This window comes from Macrotis lagotis, chromosome 2 (assembly GCF_037893015.1).
Source record: "Macrotis lagotis isolate mMagLag1 chromosome 2, bilby.v1.9.chrom.fasta, whole genome shotgun sequence".
Lineage (NCBI taxonomy): Eukaryota > Metazoa > Chordata > Mammalia > Peramelemorphia > Peramelidae > Macrotis > Macrotis lagotis.
In genome coordinates this window covers 81,025,808-81,046,495 of record NC_133659.1, presented here as the reverse complement: position 1 = coordinate 81,046,495, position 20,688 = coordinate 81,025,808, and the positions used below count along the sequence as shown (strand labels likewise).

Below are 20,688 nucleotides of genomic sequence, written 5' to 3'. Positions count from 1 at the left end.
GAAAGATAAGGATTGATGAAAGGACAAAAAATTTAGGAATCCTCAAACAATATAATTCAATGAACATACGATCAGATATAAGTGAATTAATAGAACAAATTAAAGTTATCAACAGATAAAGTTTTATTTTTTTCTCCATCACCTTTACTTTAAAAGTAATTCTTATATAGCTTTAGTTCAAAGGAGGATCTGCTCAATTTTACTTTCTTAAAAAATGATTATAGAAACTCTAGATAATTGAGCTCTCACAAGAGAGATCACTTAAAATCAGTTCGAATTAATAATTAATCATTTCACCAATATAATTTAATTGTAGTCAGAAGACCTAGGTTTAAAAATCCCAGCTCTTCTACCTTTTCCCCTGTGTGCCCTTTTGCACAACCTCTTTGGGCCTCAGTTTCCACATTTCTAAAATGAAGTACTTTCTTTAAAGTCTAAGACTTCAAATCTATGAAGTTATAATCCTAAAGCCTAACTTATTCATGTATTTTTTTTTTTTTTACTTTTTACGTCTATATTGCTTTAGACAGATTTTTTCTTTGGGGTATTTGTTACCATATAATTGCTAAACCATAAGAATAGCACATTAGTTTAACCAATAATTACCCTCTCCTATACTCTTCACAAAACTTCTGTTCCAGTCATTCTGAAGATTATTTCCAATGATCAGGATAGATCAACTTCCACACATGATCATAAAGCAGTCTTTTTTATGCTGAATTCAACAATTTAAAAAGTCACAAAGTTTTTAAAAAAGTCATTTTTAAATTTTACTTATAGAAGTTGTTTGTTATCAAAGAAAAATCAAGCTCTTTTATGTCAAAGAGCTATTAAAAGTAATGAAATACTTGCAATTTGTCACAACACCACAGATTTAGGAAAACAGCATCTATTAGATCAGAGTAGTCTAAGGCATAAGGAACATCTTATGAGATTAAAACTGTGGTAGTAGAAGGAGCAGGTAGGTAGCTCAATAGAGAGAGTAGTGGGCCTGAAGTCAAGAAGACTCAGCTTCCTGAATTCAAATGTGATTACAGAAACTGTGTGACCCTAGGCAAGTCACTTAATCCTGTTTGCCTCAGTTTCCTCATCTGTAAATTGAGCTAAAGAAGGAAATGATAAACCACACCAGCATCTTTGACTAGAAAACCTTAGTTGGGATAATGACTGAAATATGACTTAGTTGGGCATGACTGAAAAACAACAAAGATAATCTGATTAAGAAACTGAATTCAGTAAAGGTAAAGGCATAATGATTTGGGGACAACATAGAAAAAGATGATTGGATTTGGAGTCCAAAGACCTGGGTTCAAATTTGGGTCCTATCTCTAAATATATATGAGACTCCAAGCAAGTTATATAAACTCTCTGGCCCCCATTTTTTTATGAGTAAAACAAGAGAATTGGACTAGTAGACCTCAAAGAACTTTCCAGAACTAAATCTACATTATTTCTTTAAATGTATAAACACTAAACTGTATTACAGGGTCACAGATTTGGAGCTAAAAGGGACCTTAGAGATCCATTTTACAGATGAGGAAACTGAGGCACGGAGAAGTTAAGCCACTTGTTCAGGGTCACATTTCTAATAAGGGTCTGAGAAATGATTTGAACTCAGATATTCCTGACTACAAGTACAATACCCTCTCTATTATATCATGCCAACCCTCACAGCAAGTTAGATGAGTCCAATTTGTGTTTTCAATATTACAATAAAAATTAAAAGTCCAGAAAAATCTCTTGCTGCATAAATCTCTCCTTGTATACTGTATTAAAATTGATCTCAATTTAAAACAAGAAACAAGTTCCTTTTTAACAAATCACATCAATTTCTACTCATTTATATAAGAAATATATCCAAAATACTGATTCCTAATGTCCTGTTCTATGTGTAAGATTCTATTTCAAGAATAGGGAAAAGGAAAAATAAAACATCAAAGCAAGAAAAATATGGGATAGAGAGAGAGAGAGAGAGAGAGAGAGAGAGAGAGAGATTCTAAAGAACCAGTATTATATTTCTTAAATTTAGTGGTGATGTGTGCTAATGAAACTCAGATAGACAGACAGGGCACTGAAGAGAAGGCTGCCTTAAGCTTGGATAATAAGAGCTCCCAGGAGCCTCACAGAGAGGTGCCACTTCTTAAGAGAGAAACTGAAAAGTAAATAGAATCATGTTACAATGAAGCCGATGAAATTCGTGGCTGGAGGGCAAACATAACTATATTTTTGTTCAAGTACTTTTAAAGTACTTGACATACCTTATTACACACATGAATAAAAGACACACACACGCACACACACACAACACACCTCATGAGAAAAAGACAGACATTTTGTCTATACCCATGAGCAGAGATAATTAATGATAAATGAATACAAATATGAGCAGATTCAGCTTCAGGCAACAAACATTTATTTATTAAACCCCCACAGTGTAAATGTGACTCTGGCCTAAAGAATGACATAGATGCAGACTTAACAAATCTATTTCCTGTTCCCTAATTGGACATGCCAAAATTAATTGAAAGTTTTTCTCATTTCACATACCAGCTTTCCTCCCTCTCCTAAGAGGGGCTGTCCATCGAGGACATGTCCATGCCCTCACCCTGAACAGACTGGCCACCAGCAAAGCAACTGGAGGTCGATGTCAGCCTGGGCTGACTACATATTTAAGCATACAAGTGCAAAAGAATGAAACTAAGCGTTATTAGCCATTTGCCTTAAAGTCCCGGTGGCAAGTTCGCGTTTCCAGAGTTGAGGAGGGCATGATGCAGGTTCCCCCTTCCCCTCCCCCATAAGTCATTATGCCTACTGGCTAGTAGACGACTAAAGGGGCACAGTCTTAGACGAGAGAACAATTCCTTGTCTGTTTGGCGCTTACTCAGAAGACCCTTTAAAATATTGCTGGGACATCTTGCACATTGGAAACTCTTAGAAGTAAGAATGATTCCCCAGAGAATACTAAATAACGGGGGGGGGGGGAATCATTTGGGGGGGTTTCTTTTCTTTTCCTTACCTGGATCATGGAAAGGCACCAAAGCAAAGTTGAAGAGTGGTCTCTTGGGTCTCTTCAAAGACGTCTCCAAGATTTTGGAGGCCCCTTCGATAACCTGAACTAAATCATCATACATGGAGCCGGTGACATCGAAAACAAAAGCCAAGGTGGATGCCCCCTCCGGGATCTCCTCAGCGCCACCGGGCTCCTGCTCCGGGCGAGTCTCTTGAGCTAGGGAAGAAGAAAGGAGAGCCAGCAAAAGGACCGTGCGGACTCCCACTCCCCAGCCGGGGCCGATTTCCCGGGAAATCATTTTTTTTTCCGAGTGCCTAAGCAATGTGCTTAGTCCTGCTCAGTAACCAGCAGAAGGCTTCCTCTCAGAGTCATTCATTAGATTTTTTTAAATCTCTTTGAACCGGGTTGGGGCGGGGGGGGGGGGGGGGGGCGTATGAGAGTTTGGAGCTGAGGATCAGATTTGTGTAAACCTGAAAAAATCCCAATGTCTGGTCGGGGTGGGAGAGGGCAGCGATGCTGCCGGCTTTGTTTGAAGGGAGCCCCTGGCTCTCCCCCGCCGGGCTTTGGCACGCCTCAGGAGGTGAGGGGGAACAGCCCCATCTCTGCCCCCCGCTCCTGAAGCCTTTGGCGGGAGCCCCGAGCTGGTCCCGCCGCCGCCGCCGAGGTTCTGGGAGGCTCCGGCCAGAGGCTGCGGCTCCCAACTTTCCACTGCCGCAGCTCGGAATCCAGGAGGCGAAGCCTGGCTCAGCCCCGCTTCTGATTGGTCATCCGCACTCCTCTCTCGCCCCCCCCGCCCCCTGGCTTTGGAGGCCCCCCTCTTTTTTTTGGCGACTTTTCTTTAAAACTGATTTTAGGGTCAATTCCGTAGCGGGGCTGCGCTCTCCCTTGCGGGGAAGTCCTCTCCAGCAGGCAGCAGCGTGCCTAACCTGCAAAAATCCCAAGCGTGAACAATGGCTCCTAAGAACGTGTGGCCGAAGCCCAAAAGCATAACACAAAGGAAAGCTCCTCGGATGCGCACGGAGCCGCCTCAAGCACCCCTTTCCCACTTCTGTGCAGGAGCCCCCTGGGGACGCTCCCTCGGCTCCCGGGCCAACCCGCCCCGGCCCGGGACGGGGAGCTAACGGGACTCCCCAGTCGGGAAAGCGCCCGGCTGCGCAGCTGCCACGCTCGGGCTCTTGTCTGATCTTGGAGCTCCGCAGGCTGTGGTGAAACAGGGGGAGAAGGGCCCGAGCACCAGGAGGGGAGACTACTGGGGGACACGGGAGAGGCGGCACCAAGACAGCGTGCTGCCGGACTGCAGTCCAAAGGGAACGAGAGTAAGGGAGCTGAAAAGCTGGTGAGGGCAGAGAGCCAGAGGAAAAGAGCTGAGCGTGATGAAAGGAGCAAAAATGTGCAGGAACCCTGAAGTTAAAGAAAGCAATGGAGGATGACTCTGGAAAGTTGAATTATCAGGGTTTCAGGTTGCTGAGACCATGCAGCCCTTTGCGGGGAAAGAACTGGGAAGGGGACTTAAGGTAAAGGTGCACTGGGACATCCCTCATTTTAAATCTCCCACTCTTCTCATATATAACAGCCCCTTTTTAAAGTCTCAGCCAAAGGTCCATAAAATGGTGTTCTCCTGCATCCGCCCCCCCATCCCACCCCATATCATTCTCTTGCCAATAACTTTAAGGAAACTTAGCCCCTTGGAAAACATTACAGTACTCTGCATTATTATTATTATTATTATTATTACACATTATATTATTACCTACACGGGTAAGAGGGTGGGCAAAACTGAGGGGGAAAGCTTAGGATTCCTGTAATTTTAAAAAAAATCTTATTTTTTTCCCCCTGGGGTAGAATGAGCATGTAGTGTTTCAAAGTGAATTAAAGAAAAGGAATGCACAGAGTAGGCATTGGGCTATATGTTTGAAAAGAGCTTCCCCCCCCCCCCAGCCTTTGATTATATGCTAAATATCTTTTTTTCCAAGGTCAACCATTCTGCTTTTGTGGTATTTCTACTGCATGTCTCTCTCAGTGGAGCCACAAAGTACATAAAATGGTGAGAATGGAAAGGTAGGTAAGTGTGAGGATCTGAAAGGAGGGAGAAAAGGAAGACAGGGACATGGGGAAAAAACCTGTATTAATCTAATTTCTTCCAGAATAGCATCCAGAGATTTTTTTTTCTTAATTCACTAATTTCACTGTTTACCTAGTTAGAGGTTAGGTATCATTTCTAGAATTTTCAAGGAGTCTGGTGTCATTTAAACTGGTCTTGATTCTTGGAACTAAACCAGGGGAATGTTTTCTGTGTGTGTGTGTGTGTGTGTGTGTGTGTGTGTGTGTGTGTGTGTCTGTTCTGTAGGTAAAACAGACCACTGAAGGGGCATATGTCTGAATGTCTGAAGCAAGCATTCTTGTATGATTTCGTCACTCTACCAGAACTATTACTAGTATGTCACCAAACATTCGTTTGTTTAAAACAGGAAAAAGAATAGATGGAGGACATATCTGTCCTGAGAGTTTTACTCCCTCCCTATCTTCCCTGGCCTCCCTGATTTGATTGCTAAATTATGTGACTGAGAGCATCCAAAAGTCCCCCTTCTGCTTAGAACATCTAATAGTATCTACTCTCTGATGGACAAAAAATATCTCCTCTTAAAAAGTTAAGAGTTGGGGGCTTGGTGGTGCAATGGATAGAGCACCAGCCCTGGAGTCAGGAGTACCTGAGTTCAAATCCAGCCTCAGGCACTTAATAATTACCTAGCTGTGTGGCCCTGGGTAAGTCACTTAACCCCATTGCCTTGCAAAAACTAAAAAAAAAAGTTAAGATTTTATAGCTTTGGTCTCAGTTAAATGCAGATTTAGGTCTAATGTAAAGTTCTTAACTCAGTAGATCCTTAGCAAATATTTAGACCTGACAAAATGTTGAAACACTCCATGAAAGGTTGTTCTACATGAAAACCAATCATTTACATTTAATTATAAATGAGTTTTTAATTCTTTCTTGAGAGCCGATTTTGATAGGGGAACTATCTTCATAGGAGGGCAATTCAAGCACGAAAACAAACTAAGTTCACATTCTTCCTGTCTCTTGTCACCTATACCTTTACTTCTTTCCAGAAATGAAAGTAAGATTTCATAATGAGGTGACATGATGTGAACAACAAAATTTTCCCTTTAAAATATATTTTAAACATATTTATATAACACAGGTGGTTGGAAATTTGTCTTTCACATAAAGTCTCCTTTTTAAAATGATCATACTAGAGAAAAGAGTGTGGTGTAAGATCCAATTTTCACTTAGATATTTTTAATAAAGTTAATTTAGCAATTAACAAGCATGCTTAGAGAGGACTTTCACAATTGTAAAAAGAATAAAGGTTTGCCTTCTTAATGACAAACCCCTTGTATCTTTCTTTGATTGGACAAGCCAGAGGTGACCACACACACACACACACACACACACACACACACACACACACACACACACACAAAAATACACTTTCTCTCTCTCTCTCTCTCTCTCTCTCTCACTGAAGTTCTTGACTTAGAGAAATATCAATAAATGTGCTTGTTAACCTAATTCTGTTTTACTTTTTTTTTTTTTTTAGGTTTTTGCAAGGCCAATGGGGTTAAGTGGCTTGCCCAAGGCCACACAGCTAGGTGTTTTACTCTTTCTTAAGGCCAAAACTTCTGGTAATGTTTGTACCCAAGTAGGAGAAACTTTGGGAAAGTTAACACATTTCCAACAGGTCAAAATTTTGAGGGTATCTCTTTCACAATGGAAATAGTGAAGTATTAGTGGTCAGGATATCTAAGCTGTAGTCTTAAAGGAGTTTCCTATATGAAAAAGTAGTATAATATGCAATATCTAAATACATACTAAAAATATTTTTGTGGAGAAAGAGTTAAGAACAAAACATATTGTTCTACTTAATCTTCTCTCTCAAAACTACTCTATTACCAAATTTAGTAACTTTTCAGTCTTCATGTAACTTGACATCTTTGCTCTTGATACTGTTGTTCATCAATTTCCTTCCCTTCATCTTCCTCCCCTTCTTCTTCCTCTTCTTCTTCCTTCCTGGATCCTGTTTCCACTCTTAGTTTTGGAGGTTCCATATCTTTGGTTTTATTTCTACCTCTCTGCCAATTCCTTCTCTTTTTCTTTCCCTATCTCTTCCTTTCTTCCCAGTCTCCTAATGTGGGGATCTGCAAAAGGTCTGTCCTTAGCTCTCTTTGCTTCTGTCTACACTTTCTCTTGACAGTCTTTTCCACCTTCATGACTTCAACTGGATCTCACAAGAGGGGACAGTATTTTAGATTATTCCCATTCTATATCGACAGTACTAACTACTTTTCATAGATTGAGATTCATATCTGAAACAGTCAACAGATTAACAATGATTGCATGCCCCAATGGTACTTCTACTCAGTAGCAAAAAATGAAGCCAAAATTTTTATTCTTCTTGGTAAACCTACTCTTTCCAATTTCACAATTTCTGCCATTGTTCATAACATTGAGATTGCTTTTGACGCTTTCTTTCCCCTCACATTTCATATCCCATCAGTTATTCTATCCTATCAATTTCTCAGCATCTCCCACATCCATCTCTCTCCCTTTATCTCCATTGCAACTCACTTGGTATTCTCCTTACCTGACTAGCTGGATTAGTTCAATAGCTTTCCAATAGGCCTCCCTCTCTTTTCAATTCTCTCCCCTAATCTGTCATTCCATCAGCAGCTAACTAAATGTTCTCAAAAACATCAAGTCACTGCTTGTCCCAAAAATCTACAAAGGGTATCCATTAGCTTTTGAGTAAAATTCAAGCTGTTTTTCCAGGAACTTGAGGATCACTACAATCATTTATCACCTTACTTTTTCAACCTTATTTTCTATTCCTCCCTCTCCATTTTGCTCCAGCTAAATTTTCCTAATTTCTGGCCTCAGGATACACCCTTCACCATGTATTTGCTTTCATTCTGTGTCTGGAATACCCAGACATATTGCCATCCTTTAAAGCCGAAAACAAAAGTAGAATACAAGAATACAAGGCTCTTTTATGAAGCCTTCTTAGAATACCCTGTCAATAACAACTTTCTATTTTAGGCTTTATTCAACCCTTCTCTTATATCTCATTACTTTCATAATACTGTAAGTTCCAGAAGGGTAGGAATTTTGTGTCTCCTTTTTTCAGAATCTAATAAAGGATATCATATGAATGAATACGTGACTGAATGAAAAAGGGGGAAGGTGGTAGATGTAACTGGCCTAGAACTGAATTCAGTGACTACCACCCTCTGATTTCTATTATTCAAAAGAATTTTTAATCTTTCCCTGAAATTATATAGTATTATAAAAAGTTATAGGCAGGTGACACAGAGCATAGAAAACTGTACTTGGAGTCGAGGAGACTTGAGTCTTACCAGCTATGTGACTCTGAGCACTTACCCTCTGTCTCTTGACAGTTTCTTGAAATGTAAAATGGATATATTAATATTACCTATTTCCTGTACTTGTGAGAATAAAATGAGATAATAATTGTAAAGTGTTTTGCAAAATTTGAGGCACTATATGTGTTAGCTATTATTGATATGTAACATATCAATACATTAGTGATTTACTAATATCACCAAATCTACTCTCTTAAAACAGACTAGTTCATTAAGGATATGTGTTTCATCTTAGAAAAGTGAGATAACAATTTTTTTTAAATTATATAGTAAAATATACCAATTGTCAGAGTAGACCTAGAAGCCTTAACTATCCAGTGTTCTTCACTGAAGCTCTACTACATTTCTATAGAAAATTGAGATACCTGATTATTATCTGTATTGAAAACAGTTACCATGGTGGTTCTAAAAGAGCAAAGAATTTAGAATGGAAAGTGATTTTAAAGATCTTCTGGCCAAAAGCTTTCATCTCAGAGATGAAGAAACTTGTACTTAACAAAATTAAAAGATTTATTCATTGTTGTACAGAATAATACATATCAAAAAGCAGAATTTGACTTCAGATTCTCTTAAAAAGTAAAATCAGTAAGTACTCTTTCAACCAGAACAGACTTTCCAACATAGTAATAGACAGTGAGTGTCTTGAGAGTAAGGATTTAGTTGCTTTTCATCCCCAGCCTGGACTTGAGACTTTTATATAATTGGGGTTGAGAGAATGATCCTGAAGAAAGTCCCTTTACCTATAAAAACCAGACAATTCATTTGCAATTTAAAATCTGAGAAAATTTTCTGGGACAGTGGAAGTTAGTCAATTTACTCATAGTCACAAAAGCTAATTAGGTGAATGTGAATAGACTTGAACCCAGGTCTCCTGTCTCCAAAGCTGATGAACTATCTACTGTGCCATGTTGCCTTTCTTCCTACATATGCTAAGAAATTAATAAATGCTTTTAAAATTTATTTGATTTGATTTGTATTTGAAGGATGAGGAGGACAATAATTTAAAGAAAGAAAGTGGGTTTTGAGACAAGAAATTGCCACATTGAAAATTATTGATTTCAAGGCACAATATAATATCCTTGCATTTCAGGTACTAGTGTTCCAGAGACTGATTGATTATTCATAAACTGAGATTCAAGTAAATTTTAGGTCTCTTGTAACATATTTTACAGGGAAATTTGCTGTTTATAATTGCATTAAAACAGTGTATTCATGAACCAACTATAGTAGAAACATTTGGCACAGTTAAGAAACTAAAAACAGACCAAAATAAAGTTAGAATATTATTTTTCTTGCTTTCTATCCCTTAAAGAGGCAATAAAAGGACACAAAACCATCATGATGTTGTGACTGGAAAATTAATCATGTCAAATATTCCCCTATACTAATCAAGTTATAAGTCTGGAATGGACTTATAAAAAACAGATGTTTACATTCTTGTTCTCCTTTGGTACTAATGTCAAGAGACGAGAGCACAGAGTGACTGTGTCATGGCGTACTTTGGGGAATGTAACACTTTGCATTATTTTTCAAATGAAGCCACAAAACTTGTGGTCAGCAAGTAGGAAGGATGGAAAGGGTGAAAAAGTACATGAGACCTAGTCTCATACTCCTTATATAGGCAAAATCCCCATCAGCTGTAATGGAATGGGAAGTATGCTGCAAAGGAATAGAGAATTGGCTCACAACAAAGTGGGAGAGGACAAAAGACAACATATGTCTGGTAGCTTGTCCAGAGGGAGGCTCCCTTTTGGCTCATCTCATACAACAGTTCCCTAGAACTTTCTGTGGTTCTGATTTGGATCTGACTTTAATCATTCCTCTCTCTGGAAGATCCTCAGGAGTGCCCCCAGGAGGAGAGCCCAGGGGTGTGTGTTTACAGCCTGCTTTAATCTAAGGATGATATGGCACCCAGGAGATCCTTGACAGACTTGGGGGGAAGAGGAGGGATCACAGACACTTGGACTGAGAATGAAGTCTGTTCTCGGCAAAATTGTGAAATAGGAAAGGGTTTATATTCAATGTATCACTTACCTCTCTTTTTCTTCTTCTTCTTCCTTCTCTTTTTGAGGGGGACCAGTGTCCCATAACATAGATCCCACCATGGCATCATTCCCACCAAATTTTTGGTGACATTTTTGAGTTTGATATGAGCTTATAGCTCTTCTAGTCATCATTTAAATAGGTGAAGAAATAGGCTAAAGGAAGTAAAGTGACTTAACCAAGGTTTCACAGCCTAGGAGGGGAGAATCAGAGTTAGAAGTCAATCCTTTGCCTTTTCTACTTCACCAAATTGATTCTCTGTGGTAGGCCTAGAGAATGTGCATTTTGGAACAGGCAGCTATTTTCTTCAAATCACACCATATAAATGATCTTCTTATGCCAAGACTTCTGAGACAATAGAACTACACCCAGAAGGAATCTTGAATGCTTCTCCCTTCCCTGTGTACTTCTCTTTCAACCTCTATTCTTTGTTTTTACTATTCTCCTCATTATTAGATTTTTATTGTTCCAAGTTCCAAGTTTTATGTACAGTGCACAGAATAATTCCAAGAAACATCTGACTCTAGCATTCAAGGCCCTCCCAGACTGGTTCCAACCTAACTGTTGGACTTTACGTCATACAATTTTCCTTCACACATTCTACACTCTAGCCAAACTGGACTAGATTTTGATTTCCATTCTTCACTCTGCCATCTCCCATCTCTATAGATTTGTTCATTTGTTTTTTCCCACCATATCCTAAATGGACTATCCCTTCTCCTACCAATTCTATCTTTTGAAGTATTTCTCTTTATTCAAAGATCAACGAAAATGTTATCTCCTCCAAAAAGACTGTTGACTTCCTCCCACTCCCTTTCAAGTAAAATTCACAGAAACCTTAGAGTTAGACTTTAGATGGTATTCAATCCAGCCTATATCTGAATAGGAATTCCCACTGTAACAGTCTCAACAAATGTTCATCCAGTCAACCTTTCAATCTGTTCCAATGTTATACATTTTTAATTACTAGGAAGTTTTCCTCTGACTCAAGCCTAAATCTGCCTTCCCATAACTTCTCTCCAGTGCTCCAAGTTCTGTCCTCTGGGCCAGACATACAGATTCTTCTCCACTCTGACAATCCCCCCAAATATTTGAACACATCTGTCACACACACACACACACACACACACACACACACACACACACCTCAAGTCATCTCTTTTCCATGCTAACCCACCTTGGGGTCCTTTAGCATGCCTCAAATGTCTTGGCCCCCACAACATCCTCATGGTCCTCAATAGCTTGATAGTATTCTTTCTAAAATGTGGTATCCAGAATTGAACCCAATACTCCAGATATAAACTGACAAGAATAAAATACCCCTGTTATGGATACTATGTCTCTTGAACTTAGATCTCAAATCATTGGATTGTCCTTCCTTCTTCAGGTTTCACACCAAAGGTTTCCCTAGACCATTCTTTATACTTATTTTTTATTCTTTCCATATTGATTATTTATTTTATCACACACACACACACACACACACACACACACACACACACATATATATATACACATATATACACACACACACAGTCTTGAAATGTCTTTTTTTGGTGGTGGGATGGGGGGGGTCTGGATGTGTAATAACAGTATAGAGGAATTCTACCCCTAGTCTACTTAATATAGATCAGCAACTTGTCCATAATTTAAAGGCTTAAGGAGGTACCTCTGGCACCAGGAGACTGAATGACTATTCTAAAATGACATTGTTAATACAGATCCGAAGCAGAACACAAACCCAAATCTTACTGATGCTAAGTCTGGGCCTCTATCCATTTACTCTATTGATGCCTCTTACTTTGCAAATAATTGTATAGATTTAGAAGGATCTCAAGAAATAATTTTTGTCCCAAGCCCACATTTTTATAGATGAAAAATAAACTGAAGTGCATGGAGGTTAAGGGATTTTTCCAAGGTAGAAACAGTCAATGGTGGGATTTGAACCCAGAGATCTTCTGACTCAAGAGACAGTTCTCTTACTATACCTTACTGTCTCACATATTCAATAAATTCTTGTTGAAGAGCTACTATAGTCACATGATTTTCCCCATGTAAATTATATGCTTTGTGAATTGTCCATGATATAGTTTTGTCCTTGAATCACTTTCTCCCTATGATTAACACATTTCTATACCTTCTCCCTCACCATTTCTTCAATATTCTCAGGGGGTGAGGGGTTGGGGGGGTGGAATTCTTCTAATTTCATTATTAGACTCAATAAAAAGGAAATCAAGACAATAGAAAGTTACACACATACACACACACACACATGTTTTCTCTCTCTCTTTCTGTCTCTGTCTTTCTGGGTCTATGTCTCTATGTCTCCCCCTCTTTCATTTCATTCATTGTACAAGTCAATGAATGTGACAAGGAATATTCTATTAGTTAGCAATAAGATTTTTAAGATAATAAATATTTATGAATTTATTTATGTGCCACAGATTGTGCTGAGTGCTAGTGCAATGAAAAAAGAATTGAGAAAAAAGATCCTAGTGAACTCTCTAAAGTCTCCTCCTCTTACTATTTTACTTGTTAGAATCTTCTAAGTTCCTGGGACAAAAACTTTGAGAGATTGTGTTTTTAGTGCTATGGAACCCACCATGTGCCTTACAACAGAACTCCTACTCTCTTTAGGACTAGAGGTTCTTTAAATTAACATGACATTCATGGGCTCAGAGAATCCTAAAATTCAAGGAATAAAAGAAACATTATAAAGTCAGAACAAGACAAACTTCCAGACAGACAGATGAGAATCTGTCCTAATTTTAAAGAAGGGGAGGAAATTCTACAACTTCCCTCCTTAACACATTCCAGACTTCAACAACTCTCATTGTCAGAATATTTTTCTCGACATTTCTCCCACTACAGTTTAATTCTATTAATTCTTCTGTTTCAGAAGAAGACCAGCTGGTCAGCACCTTCAAATTTCCTGTTTCTTTTAAAATTTTTTCATTTATTTCTTAAAAAATTATAATTAAGGTATCATTGAATGGAAAGGATGCAGTGTCTTTTGTTTTAAGTGGTATTTCCCCCCCCACTTTGCAGCCCTGTTTCTAGTCCAATATCCTCTTAATCAAAGAGCTGTGAATTTGGTTTCCTTAGCAGAAATCAGGAGAGACATTATAAAGGGTCTTCATTGTTTTGCCATACACAGTAAAATTAAAATTTTAATTTGGGGAGGGGTCTCAATGATTTTTGTTTGTCCTTTAGATTTAAAAAAAATACCTCTGCAAGCAATGGAAGCAGATTGACCCTAGTGTCACAACTAATCTCCTAACAACAGTGATATTTACCATGTATGGCATTCTGATCAAATTATTTAGTGGCTCCAGCACCATAGATGATTTCTAAGGTCCTTTTCTGCTCTAAGTCAATGACCTGATGATCTAATAGAAAAAACCAAATTTACCCACAAGAGTCATCTTAATGAGGCAGAAAGATGATGGCATTATTAGTCATCTATATAGTTTGTTTGCTAGGAATGGATTAAATTAGTCATGCTAATGTGCATGAGTTTATGAACCCACAGAACAAAATGTTATTCTTATAAGAGCAGGCATCTAAAAAAAAAATCTTGGTGAGCTTAAAATAAATGTCTGTTGAATGAATGAACAAATTGAAAAAACAATAAACATTTATTAACTGTCTGCAATGCACAAGATGCCACATTAGGTTCTGGGGATACAATAACAAAAAATGAGACAATTTTTGCTCTCAAGGATCTTACAATCTATTGTGGATGACAACATATACAACAGATAAGAAAATGAGATAATCTGAGAAGGGAAGGAGTAGTAACAACTAGAGGAAATCAGGAAAGGGTTTTTGTAGAAGAGAGCACCTGAGTTAAGACTTGAAGCAAGCCAGGGTTTTGAAAAAAACTGGAAAGGAAGGAATTCATTTCGGGCATGGAAGACAGCATGCACAAAAGTGAAGATGTGGGAGATGAAATTTGGAGGTTATAGCCCACTTTGACAAGAGTGAGTTAGGTGAAATAAAAGAAATCTGGCAAGGCAGATGGATACCAGATTGGAGAAATTTTTAATACATGTGTGCAGTGAGGTGGCTCAGTGTATAGAACACCAGGTCTGGAGTCAGTAAGTCCTGAGTTCAATTTTGACTTCAGATACTTACTAACTGTGTGACCCTGGGCAAGTCACTTAATCTTGATTTCCTCGGTTTCTACATCTATAGAGCAAAGTGGAGGAGATGGCAGTATCTTTGCCAAGAAAATTCTAAATGGCGTTGCAAAGAGTCAGACATGACAGAACAACAAAATCTTGTCTTAGAGGCAACTGAGAATCGCTGAAGATTTTTGACCAGGTTTGTCTGGCTAATATTGATTTGACAGTTTTGGGGGAGAAAGAGTAAAAGACTAAATGAACGAAGCAGATGCCTTATGATTATTAAAGCCATTTTCTTAGACAAAAGATTTAATATTTATTATTACTAGATTTTTTTTTCCTGTCATGGCTGTGGAGATGAACTTGCCTACATTAACTTTGCTTTGCCTCTAACTACTTATCTGACCTTGAAAACTTCCCAGTTTCTTCATCTATAGAATAATAAGGTTGATTAGACTTCCAGTTGTAAAATGATGCCTTTTTGAACCTGGACACAGATCTGAAGAGGAGGCATAGGTATTGTTACTGAGCTCCAGTCCCTAGGAGATTACTTGTGTCCATTAACAAAAGGTTTTCAGCACATGGCCTTGGCTTTGTGATTGTGCAAAGTAAAGTGCTGAATCTAGGAGAATGTACATGAAAAGTTTCTGTCCCTTTCCCCCAGACCTGGCTTCATAATTTTTAGGTCAAAGGCTATTCCCATAATATGAATGCATAACAAATTACTGCATATGGCATCATTGAATAGTCATATATTAAAACAAAAAGATGGCAAAATCACACTCTTACCCCTAAAAGGGAAAAAAAAGAGGTTTTATCTGGTCACAACCAATTCAGACTAGAGACATTGCAGAAAGTCCATATGGAGATAAGAAGCAAATACAATAACTTTACACAACAAAAAAGAACAGAAGATCACAGAATTTAGAGCTTGGAGGAACCTCAGAAATCATGTAGTCTTTGGAACCATATTCATAGATATCCTTCAAAGGCAGCATTTAGTTCAATGGCAACTTAAATTAAAATTAGTCTCTAGCTAAATTCAACCTGAAAAAATCTTAATTAGGGTTTAATCTCTCTGATTTAAGTTCAGCCAAGTGGAATACTTAGTCCAACAGCAATTGGCAAACAATAGAGAATCGTTTTCTTAATAGTGTTTTGAACTAATCCAACGGAACTAAAGATACTTACATCCATTAATTAAGCCTCAGTTCCTCTGTATGGGTCAACAATATCATTCTCCTCTGCAAATGCAAAATCATTATTGTTGAATTGCTCTACTAAGGTCACTCTAAAATGCATGAGAGGAAGCAGAAAAGCTTAATTCGCCCAGTATTAGCATTTAGAGATTTTTTTGAACAAAATGAGAGGTCCTGGGAAAGAGAAGAGGTGAAGATATGGAGGGATAAGGAGAATGAGAATTTGAATCTGGACTCAGACACTTGACTCTAACTGTGTGACCTTGGGCAAGTCATCTAACCCTGATTGTCTTGAAAGTAGGACCATTTCTATACTCATCCTGACCCTTATCTGGCCCCTGGACCCAGATGACTCTGGAGGAAAAAATGAGGCTGGTGATTTAGCACAGCACTCCCTCACTGAAATACAATTCCTGTTCATGTCATGGCATCACCTCCCTGATGTTGTGTTCCTCTTCAAAAATGGAAAGATGTATATACATTTATATATACATGCATATATATGTGTGTGCATATATATTAAAATTCTGGGCAATGAAGGGATAAGATTCTTACAATAAAATAATTCAGTAAATATTCCACAATTTAAACAAAGATTGAAATCGATCAGTTTTTCTCTGTTTAGAGATGATAGTCTAGTTGTTTTTATGTATTAAAAGTTGATTTCATCTTTATTTTTACTGTTCCCTGCATTTATTTCTCTGAAAAGATAATCTTTTTAATAGTTGAATATAGTGAATCAAAAATGGCTAATTTTTATTTAGCAGTTAATAAGTTTATTTTAAAAAACTGCAAATGCCAATATTGCCCTCTGCTGGATGATTCCTTAAGTAAAGTTCTGGTGTGTTTCGGAAAGAGTGTTCTTTCTATCATGGTATTTCAGAGATGAGGGAGACCTCAGCTAACACCTAGTCTGATTTCCATCTCTTTGTGGATGAATGACTTATCCAACTTTCCACATGTGCCACAGACTAGACATCATCTCCTAACTCACTCTCTTTCCACTATACCATGATTTTACATTTCTATCCAAGTTCTCAATCTTTTGTAAGATATCTTGACAATAACAGATTAAAATTTGAGTCTAATTAAAAAAATCTTTTCAAAACAAAACTTCTCACATCTAAGCAATGGTGATAAGCAAAGTCAGAAAAATGAGTAACTCCCTCAAAAAAATTTTAACTATAACATATTTATATAACATTCAGGTTTACAAAGCACTTTCAAAAGCTCTAAAGTCTTTTAAAAAAATTTTGCTCTCAAATAAAAGAATTATCTTCATTTTACATATCAAGAAATTGAGGTTGTGAAGGTTGTTACTTATCCATGATCACAGTCAGTAAGTATCTCAGGCAATATTTGAACCCAGGGCTCCTTGGCTCCAGGTTCAGTGAACTATTTATTTATTCCTTTTCCTAATATAATGGTCTTCTCTGATTACTTTGCCTAGGTGGTTGGTGATGAAGTTAAGGGACAGCTGTAATTTTACAGATGAGTAAATTGAGACCCAAGGACAAGGCAAGTATGTTAAAATTCATAAAGATTAAGTGATTATCCAAGGTAGGTACCAAATCTATGTACCACCTTGCCTCCAAGAGGAACATAATGGTATTCTCATTCAGAAGCTGCTGTTACAGACTTTTCTGTTGCTCTTCACACTCCGTCTTGAGTTTTGAATTCTGGAACAAATTCTTCCAAGTCCATGTGAGTGTGGTCTTCTGGTAAAATAAGAGAAGCCAGTGTCACGAGTCATGGAACCCTTTCCAATTTTCTCAGTGACTCATGAGACATGTGACAAGTCACTGGGATTTAACGACTTTACCAGGACTTTTGTGAAACTTGACTGAACTGTATGGCATTTTTTAACAATGCTGGTGAAGTTTTGATTTTATTCTCAACTTGAAAGATGCTACAGCAAAGCGTGAGTGGAATGGAAAAGCTGAGGCCCCTGTGTGTAAGGCTACAGTACCAGATTCTTCATGAGAAACAGCTGTGCCTGTAAGTTTAATTCTGTGATCCATTTATTGACATTCTTGTCCTCTTGCCAGTGCTAGCTGCTGGCCAGCTGTCCTCATCATATTTTAATTGAAGAAGCTCCCATCCCATCAAGAAATGTGCTGTGGAAAGATGGGCAACACCTGTCTCCTACTGGTCCAGCAATTACCACAGTGCCAGTAGCTGAATGAGGGCTTGTTGACTGTTTGCTCCTCTACCCATCCCATCCATCCATTCATTCCCTTACCCTTAACTGAAAATCATTCATTTTTTCCTCTGATGTGATTAAGACCAAGTTGAAAGATTAATCTTTTCCCATTAGACAGGCATTGCATTCATATCCAGTGGAATGGGAATAATAACTATTTGCAGACTTGAAAGATTTTTTTGCAACCATCAAGAAAGAAGGTCACAGATTAAAATTGGGGAATAAACTAGTGACACTAAAATGCTTCAAAATTACTCATTTGAATAATCACTTCATTAATGTAGACCGCAATTCAGCTATGTCTAAATATATAGGTTTCATGTGTTAGGACTGAGAAATTCATCCCATCATCATTTGATGAAGTGGCTTTAACTATTCTTGTCTTGGGAAATGAGTCCATGTCTAAGTCTGTCAAGAGTTCAATGAAATATCAGAGTAAATCTTTCTTGGAAGGAAGTAAGGATGACTAAAAAGGGGAGAAAAAATAATTTGGTACCCTAATATGAGTTTAAAAAAACTGATTCCAATTTTAGATACTAAACTAAAAATTTTGTGAAGGAGTAGGGTTGTTAGATTTACACAATTTCAATGGACTACAAATAGTTTCTCCATTCTCTTGAAGAAAATTACTTTAAAAGAACAAAACAACAATGTCTAGACACCTAGAAAGAGATCTGAGAAGGCTTCTAGGAAAGTCAGAATGGTCATTTAACTAAAATTTATTAATTACCTATTGTAAGTAGAGAGCTGGAAGGTAAAGAGTTTAGGTAAAACATAAATCCCTCTTCTCCTAGAGATTATCAGCTAAAATACAAAGAAGATACCATATTGAAAAACCCACAAATAAAATCTGTAATGAAATCTTAGGGTAGAGTCATGAGCAAATTAGAGAAGGTAAAATATGAATTATATAATATATGAATAATTAAAAGATAGAAATTCATTAGGTAAAATTAGGAATGGAGGACATTGTTATAATTTCACTGTCTTGGAATCCAAAAAAGATCCTCTTTTATTGGTAACGAGAATCTTCAGAATCCCCTTCTCAAAAGGTGCTAACTCAGAAGGTAGTCATTGTCCTAGAAGGTTATGCATAGATTTAGCAACACATAAGGTTAGAAGAAAAATAGTTGTGAGAGGTGACTTGTCAAGATTCAAACAAGGCACAAGAAGATGTGAGTTGAGGGGGAAAAAAATTGCTGCAAAGTCAGGACTACTCCTTAGCGGAATCCAAGAACTGGGACTATAAGCAAAGAGTTCTCCCTGTTCCTAGAATTGAAGAGTGGGATGATGTGATTTGGAGGAATAACTGATGAGATTGCTTTCTGTTTAATTCACCTTTCATTATTTACCATCTATTCTATTTTAAGCAAATGGTTATTTGCAATACTGTAATATCACCTGATAGTATTCTGACTGATATTGGGGATGCTGAGAGAAAATTAGATTCAGAGATTATGCTGTAGGCTTAAAACTAAAAGATTCTCAGAAGTCAGCTAGTTCAGTGTCTACCTGGGAGAAGAGGAGAGGTGAAAGTGCAGAGAAAAGAAGCTCTCCTAATACAGAGTTTGTTTAAGAAAAGATAATGGTATAGTCCTTATGAAAGAAGTATTCCAAAAATTGAATGAAAAGATACATTCTTTTTCAGCTGAGAAACAGATATGATCAGAGAATTTAAGAGACTTACTCAACATCACAAGAATTCATATATAGCCTATCTAGGATTCAAATCCATATGCTCTGACCCCAAATTCTATGTTCTTTCTACTGTACACTGCTCCTTGGCTCATGAGCAGTTGTTTTCATTAACTAATGGACCTAGATTAAGAACTTGAAAGTGCCTTGAGGCATTACTTAGGGATAGCTTAACCAAATACATGGGATGAAGAGTGAAAGGTATGTTCAGAAGGCAGACAACATAGCAGTTTGGAGTGTAGAGTATCTAGAAGTATGAAATATGAACCAAGAAAATAAAGATAAGGGAACATCAGATTGTGGAAGACCTCAAAAGTCAGGCAAAGGCATTTGAATTTTATCTGGCAATAATGTGACTGAAGATTTTTTAGAAAAAAAAAGTAACATGAGCAGATTCCACATGAAAAAGATTATTCTGTCAGTGTTTTGAAGGGGGCCATTGGAATGAGAAGAGAATGAAGATGGGAAGACTTGGAGTAAATGAATAATGAATAATGAAAAAGTAGTTATAGAGAATAGTTAGACATCATGAATGGAATCATAGGGCACCAGGAAGTGTTATTGGTTTGATTGCTACTCTCAGAGGTGGAAAAGTAAGGGGGCTGGAGAGAGACTACCTTCTGACATAGCATGGATAGCAGTAGGCGGGAACAGCATGTCTGGCTAGATTAGTTATGGTCAAAACCCACCAGCTAAGGTGAGAGAAGACAGCATGCAGAAGAATAGCATGGAAAAATCTGAGAAGTCATGGCATCATAGTAGGACAGTATCAGACTAGTGATGGTGGTCCTGATGAGTAGTAATGAGGGCCTAGATTCAAATGGTAGCAGATTCTCAAGCCCATATTGTGACAAAAGAAAATGTACTAAATTCCTTTCAACCAAAAAGGATTTGTAGCTGATTAAGTTATAATTCAGCTAAATCTTGATTTCTCTGGCCAGTTCCATATTGACCAACTCTGTAGCAGCTAGATCA

At 37.8% G+C, this 20,688-nt stretch overlaps 1 protein-coding gene across 4 annotated transcripts in view; it reads right to left on the bottom strand.

Annotated features, from left to right (window-relative positions):
- The window catches only part of HMCN1 (hemicentin 1), an 814,916-nt gene that overhangs the window by 502,995 nt on the left and 291,233 nt on the right, over nt 1-20,688 (bottom strand). For 2 of the 4 annotated variants that reach the window (XM_074222239.1, XM_074222241.1), the window contains exon 1: nt 3,017-3,682. The exons of 1 other annotated variant lie outside the window; for it this stretch is intronic. In XM_074222239.1, coding sequence (XP_074078340.1) covers nt 3,017-3,308 — 292 coding nt within the window. In that variant the 5' untranslated portion in view covers nt 3,309-3,682. Of the gene's footprint in view, nt 1-3,016; nt 3,684-20,688 lie in introns of those variants that run through there. One more of the 4 variants, XM_074222238.1, reaches the window with a different exon arrangement.